This window comes from Dipodomys ordii, unplaced genomic scaffold (assembly GCF_000151885.1).
Source record: "Dipodomys ordii isolate 6190 unplaced genomic scaffold, Dord_2.0 Scaffold2, whole genome shotgun sequence".
NCBI classification, from domain to species: domain Eukaryota; kingdom Metazoa; phylum Chordata; class Mammalia; order Rodentia; family Heteromyidae; genus Dipodomys; species Dipodomys ordii.
In genome coordinates this window covers 25,574,451-25,581,766 of record NW_012267218.1, presented here as the reverse complement: position 1 = coordinate 25,581,766, position 7,316 = coordinate 25,574,451, and the positions used below count along the sequence as shown (strand labels likewise).

The 7,316-nt window shown below is 37.0% G+C and overlaps 1 protein-coding gene across 1 annotated transcript in view; it reads left to right on the top strand.

Moving 5' to 3' along the window:
• The window catches only part of Sipa1l1 (signal-induced proliferation-associated 1 like 1), a 333,975-nt gene that overhangs the window by 235,723 nt on the left and 90,936 nt on the right, over nucleotides 1–7,316 (top strand). The window contains exon 7 of the mRNA XM_013013587.1: nucleotides 2,797–2,971. Within this exon, the coding sequence (XP_012869041.1) occupies nucleotides 2,797–2,971 (175 nt within the window). The remainder of the gene's footprint in view (nucleotides 1–2,796; nucleotides 2,972–7,316) is intronic.

The window sequence follows — 7,316 nt, the reverse complement described above, 5'->3', positions numbered from 1 at the left end:
TTCGATTCCTCAGCACCACATAAGCAAAAAGAAAAAAGCCGGAAGTGGCGCTGTAGCTCAAGTGGTAGAGCTCTAGCCTTGAGCTGAAGAGCTGCGGGACAGCGCCCAGGTCCAGAGTTCAGGCCCCACGACCAGACCCCCCTCCCAAAAAAAGAGAAAGTTCAGGTCCACAGTCCCTCAGTGTAAAATGGAAGAAACTGAGTGTGTTTCGGAATTCAGAAAAGTTCACATTTCTAGAAGAGTAATGAAATGCATGCACCATATATTAATATATTCCCTGTGGGATCTGGGACAACACCCCATAATCAAACACATTAATATTTATGCAGGAAGCAATATGAATATTCGCACAAAGAATAAATTAATGTGCTAATGTCAGTCTCATATCCAATTTTGCCGCAAATGTATTTGCTTAGATTTTGAATCTTACCTTTCAACCTCAGAATTGCAAGTGTGAGATTGTGGGCCTATGTGTGTATTGATAGAAATAGAGTTAGACAAGGCTGATTGACTCTTAATAGTATTCTTGGACCATATCATGGGACTACTACAATAGTGAGCTTGTGCTCCTCCTTCCTAAATAAGTTATCTTCCATTCTCTGACCTTCCATATACTTGTGGATCAAATGGTAAGATCTGTAATACTATTAGTTGTTAAAATTTCACCTCTCCAGGCATAGAAGCACCTATCTGTAGCTACAGCTTCTCAGGAGACCCAGGCAGGAAGATTACTTGAACTCAAGAGTTTCGGTCCAGCTTGGAAGTATAGCCAGATTCTTTCACTTTAAAATAGTAATATAATTTCACCTGTCTTCTCCCCTGTCCCCTCTCTCTGCTGAGGATCCTAGGTCCTTGTGAATGCTAGAAAATTCTCTACCAGTGAGCTACATCCTTAATATGTTTCTATTACACAAAAACTTAATAATTAGGTACAGTGCCATTCTGGAAAAAAAATATTATGTACAAAGAATTTTCCTAATGCTGTGGGAGTTTTAAGAGCCTAAATTTTTATATTGCAGACTTATTTCTTGTTTGATGACCAATGTCTCCTTAAACTTTGCAAAATTACTAGACTTTTCAATGATGAATCATTTTTAATATCTATTCATCTATCTGTGAGCGCTAATGTATTCATGATCTACCAGGGAGATGCGCATAGTTCACTAAACAACCATGAAATAGGTGCTAGTATTTTGTTTATTATTAATTGAATACCTGTCACTTCTTTTAGGGGAATATTTTTGAACAGATGTTTTGATTAGTGTTATATTTAAAACTCTTGGCTATTTCTTATTTACTTACTATTTACTTATTTGTCATTGCTTTGGGTTGAGGTTTAGAGCCTTGTGCTTGCTAGGAAGATGCCCTACCACTTGAGCCACACCTTTATGCTTCTTAGGTAAACTCTAAATTTTTTTTACTCAGCCTAATCTGAATCACAATCCTTCAGTTTATGCCTCCTATCTAGCTAGAATCATAGCTCTGAACCACAATGCCCAGCTCTTTTATTGAGATGGCTTTGTATTAATTTTTTGACCTTGAACTGTTAACCTCCCTATCTTTGCCTCTTGAGTAGTTGTGATGATGTGTGTGAATCAGCACTTGAATGCTTTAACTGTAGTTGAGGAAAGAGTATTTGTCACAAGTTAAATTGCCATTGTGAGGCACCTCTTAACGTTTCTTTCCAGGTACTTTCCATGGAGAATTTTTTTTTATTCTTTATTTGTTTGTTTGTTTGCCAGTCCTGGGCTTGAACTCAGGGCTTGGGCACTGTCCCTGAGCTTCTTTTCCTCAAGGCTAGCACTTTTCCACTTGAACCACAGCACCACTTCTGGCTTTTTCTGTTTATGTGGTACTGAGGAATCAAACCCAGGACTTAATGCATGCTAAGCAAGCACTCTACCACTATGCCACATTCTCCACTTGGAGAAAAATATTTGAGAAAGAAGTTTCTCTAAGTACATTGTTGATGATGCTAGCTAGCACTCTAACAAAGATATAACCACGTTCATAATTTAATTGGGCACATGAAGTTGTTAAGTCTACATCTTAATCATGACAAGTGTAATTTTATAAGAAAAAGAGCAAGGATTCGAATGGACTTTGCAATGTGAAACAATTTATTTTAAAATGTTTTGTAAAGTGGATCTCTGCTTTTAAATTTGCAAAGGCTTCACTTTCAACGAGGAAACTATTGCCAGACCATTTCTTACTGCCTCACAAAGTGAGGAAGTACTTTGTGACCCATTAAAAGAAATTTTCTGAAGTATCAACAGGGCTTATAACTTACTTTTTCTGGCCTTTTTCTTTTCTTTCTTTCATATATATATATATATATTTTTTTTTTTTTAATTGTTGGTTGTGGGGCTTGCACTCAGCCTGGGTGCTATCCCTGAGCTGCTTTATGCTCAAGGCTAACACTCTACCACTTGAGCCACAGCACCACTTACTTACAGCTTTTGAGTGGCTAATTATAGATAAGAGTCTCATGGGGACTTTTCTGCCTGGGCTGGCTTGGAACCGTGATCCTCAGATCTCAGCCTCCTGAGCAGTTAGGATTACAGGCATGAGCTACTGATGCCCAGCTGGTCTTTTTCTGTAATTCATGAAGATTATAGATGTTTTCTCCATTGTAAGTTTTGGGTCAAAGACAGGAGACTTAAAGTAAAGGGACTTAAATAGAAGGATGTTAGCTATTGGCTGTGCATATACCTTACAAGAACTTACTAGCATTGAAGTGGGACAGAGTGTGTCTGTCAGTATTTTCATGTACATTGTATTTGCCTGTCTCCACAGCTGAACTATCAGCAGAAAGTAGGCATCATGTACTGCAAAGCTGGCCAGAGTACTGAAGAAGAGATGTACAACAATGAATCAGCAGGCCCAGCCTTTGAAGAATTCCTTCAACTGTTGGGAGAAAGAGTTCGGCTAAAAGGATTTGAGAAGTATCGTGCACAACTTGATACCAAAAGTAAAGAAAACATATCCTGTTATGCTTGTGTTGCTCCTGTTGGGCTGATGCAGATCTATCTGCTAAGCTATCCATAAAACACTACCATTTATTGAAGCGAACTATTAGCTATAGAGATACAGAGCCAGAGAGAGAGGATATACTACTAGAATACTTGGGTTCATAATCAGAGTCGCCAGAGTTGGACTGCTCTCTGAGAAGAGGTGTGGGTAGACAATAAACACAGGGCAGTGGATGCAGATCCTACAGAGTTGCTTCAGGATAGCAATGTATTAATTGTATTATACTTAGCAGAATGATAGGGTAGTTAAAATCTCTAGAAACTTATAATTTGATTGTAAGCCCTAGAAGGTTTTACTGTTATTCATTTGCTAATCCTCATATTGGTCTATATAGTCAGCCTTCCTATGGTTTTCTTTTGTATTCTTTTAATGCCTAGGAGGTTTGTTTTTTTTTAACAATTCTTTCTTTCCATTATTATCCACATTCCATCTTAATCTCTAAGAGAATTTGGTTTTTGGCTTTGATATTACTTTGGCTCCATAAATTGTATTGATTATAGGTGCAGTAATGAAACTATCTATTTATGATACATAAATCTAGAAAGGGTGTCCACTCATATACTTTAAGTTGTAGATAAAATAGTTGAATTCTCATATCTATTTTTGTTCAAGTTCATTGGTTTCTGCTGCTTGTCTGCATGGAAGTAATTTTAAATTTTATTTCAAAATTGTTGCATAGACACCTGTGACCTGTTTTCCTGTGAGAGGGTCTCTGGATTTGCACATCTGTATTGCAGTCTATAGTAATCTCTCCTAGTTTTTTTGTACAGGAAATTAAATAAGGAGTTGAGTCATGAAAACAGAAAAGCATTCATAAACTCCACTGCAGGAAAGAATTTCCTGTTGCCATGGTTTTGCTGTTGCCAACTTGGAAACGACATACAAGAGAGACTATTAAAACCCATAAATAGCCTAGTCTCTTAAATATTATTTTAATGTTCTGTACTCTACTTGTAACCACATGATATGTTAAATTGCAATATTCCCTTAAGCTCTTTTTATCTAAATATTCTGATATTCACCTCATACAATTTATTGTATTTATTGTTATGTTAGATCAACTTTCATCGTCACCACAAAAATATATTGAAAAGATCTGAGCCAGAAATGGTAGACTACTTGGTAGACAGAAACTGGAAGGATTATGGCTCAAAGACAGCCCTGGCAAAAAGTTGGTGAGACTTCCCATCTTAGCCAATAAGCCAAGCGTAGTGGTATACATCTTTTATGCTAGCTACTTGGGAGGAAAGTTAGGATGATTTTCATCAGAGGATAGCCCTGATAGTACATTTCCAAAGAAATGTACTCATTACCTGACTTACGTAACTGTAACCCCTCTGTACATCACCTTTATTGTAACAATTTTTGAAAAAGCCCTTATCTGAAAAATAAAGCAAAAACAATCTGGGGATGTGGCTCAGGTGGTAGAGTACCTCTTAGCCAGCACAGAACCGAGTTCAAGTCCTGGTTTTACCAATAATAATAACAAGAACAATAATAATGAAATAACTATGTAAAAAAAACGAAGAAGAAAGGGTCTAAATACCTTTGTTCTATAAAAGTATGGTCAGATTAAGTTAAAAAGATTTTATATTACTTGTATATTCATATGTACATGGCTACTCCTTCATAATAAAGAGCGATGTGAGAGATGTGCATCTAGGATTTGATTGCACTGTTGCATTAGGTAAGGCAACATAGCACTCTGTGCACATTTACCCCCAATATCCCAAAACTTTGAGGGGAAGAGGGATTTACAACGCTCATGAATGTTTTAGAATTAAGTAAAGAAAGTTTATGGTTGGTATTCTACCACTTGAGCCATACCTCTACTTCTAGTTTTTGATTAGTTAACTGGAGATAAGAGCCTGGCAGATTTGTCTGTGAGCTGGCCTTGAACTTCAATCCTCAGATCTCAGCCTCCTGAGTATCCTGAATAGCTAGGGTTTTAGGCATGAGTCACTTGCACCAACCTCAGTATCTTTTCTTTTTTTACCTTGTCTTGTTCAATATATTTTCTAATTCCATCCATTTTTCTGGAAATTACATGATTTTATTTTTCTTTATGCATGTGTAATATTCTGCGTGTGTGTGTGTGTATGTGTGTGTGTATATGTGTGTACCATATTGGCATCTCAGAGTATCTCCATTGTTTGACTATTTGAATGATGTTCAATAAACAAATATGTAGGTATCTTTCTTGTATATTGCTTTACTCTCCTTTGGCTATATGCCCAATAGTGGAATGGCAGGATCGTAGGTAGGTCTATTTTTGGTTTTTGAGGAACCTCTATACTGATTTCCATAGTGGTTATACTAATTTATACTTCTACCAACAGAGTATGAAGTTTCCTTTTCCCCCCATATCTTTACCAGCATTTGTTTTCTTGATAACTACCATTCTTACTGGGGTGAGATGGAATCTTAGTATGGTTTTGATATGCATTTTCTTTATGAGTGAAGATGTTGAACATTTCTTCATGTATCTATTAGCCATTTGCATTTCTTAGGAGAACTGTTCAATTTCCATTTATTAGCTGGATTATTTGTTTTCTAGACATTTCATTTTTTTATTTTTTTATTTATTTTTTTTGTCGGTCGTGGGGCTTGAACTCTGGGCCTGGGTGCTGTCCCTCAGCTCTTCAGCTCAAGGCGAGCGCTCTACCACTTGAGCTACAGCGCCACTTCCGGTTTTCTGGTGGTATATTGGAGATAGGAGTCTCACGGTCTTTCCTGCCCGGGCTGGCTTTGAACCGCGATCCTCAGATCTCAACCTCCTGAGTAGCTAGGATTACAGGCGTGAGCCACCAGCGCCCAGCAGACATTTCATTTTTTTTAGTTATTATTCTCTTACGACTGGGTGGTTAGATTTTTTTCCTATTCTGTGGGTTGTCTCTTAGTTCTGGAGATAGTCTTTTGCACTGCAGCAACTTTAATTTGATGAAGTCCCATCTGTAAATCTTTGCTCCCATTCTGTGTATAACTGGTATCCTATTCAGAAAATATTTACCTGTAATTTCTAGTGTTTCCCTTTTCCTGTAGTAGATTTAAAGTTTCAAGACTTTAAACTGATTTTTTTTTCTAGTATGGAGGCTTGAGCTCTTGAGCTTTGTTCCAAATGGAGTTGAATTTTGTAGGAGGTGAGAGATCTTGTAACACCCAGTTTTCCAAGCATGATTTGTTGAAGAAATCATCTTTTTTTCCAGTGTGCTTTGGCTTCTTTGTCAAAAAAATTAGTTAGCTGTAGCTGTGTGGTTTTATCCCTGGGTCCTATATGCTGTTCTATTAATCTTCAGGTCTTTTTTTGTGTGCCAGTATCATGTTATTATTGTTACTGTGGCTCTGTAGTATAATTTGAAGTGTGGTATTGTGATACCTTCAACCTTACTCTTAGTACTATGTTTGCCACTTTGGGTCCTTTATGAACTTTTGAATTTATTTCTCTAATTCTGTAATTAATGATATTGGTATTTTAATTATCCCTTTTATCCTAAGCTAATAGTGATAAAAACTAGAAGAGTCTAGATGACTAAAAGAATCATCATTTTACCTACTATTACATAATAATAGACCACCAAAATAAGAACACACAACACCCTTACTGGCAGAGAAATGTCTTCTCTCTGCTCACCTACAGAAAGGACTTTGCCCCATGTTCTTAGTTATATCCTCAGCACAGCTTGTCTAACTGTAAGGAATTTTTTTTGTGTCAAGAAGTTCTTTCTTTCAGTACTCCTTTGAAAGAAAAGAAAATGCTTTACAGAACAAATGTTCCTCAAACAAATAATTCCCATAGTAGATCCCACTTAAATCTTTGTATTTGTACTTTTCATCAAATTAAAATATTTGCCTTTTTTTCCCCATTCCATCTCTTTTCTGAGTCTCCAGTTCTACATGTACTTGGTACCACAGGTTAATGAAGCTCTACCTAATTTTTTTCTAATGCTTTATATTCTTCTCCATGCTTCAGTCCTATTGAAGCTTATTGTAGTTTTCTTTCCTTCTCTGGTATTAAACCAATCCAATTAAATTTTCATTAAGGTTTATGTGTGTGTTGGTGGGAGGGTGCAGGGAGCGGGGGTTGTGTCCTAGAGCTTGAACTCAAAAGTCTGGGTGCTATACCTTAGCTTTTTTTGTTCAAGGCTAGCACTCTTCTGCATTCTTCCACTTGAGACATAGCTTCACTTCTGGCTTTTTGTTGTTTTAAACTGTATATAAAAGTCTCACTAGCTGGGCACCCATGGCTCATGCCTGTAATCCTAGCTACTCAGGAGGCTGAGTAG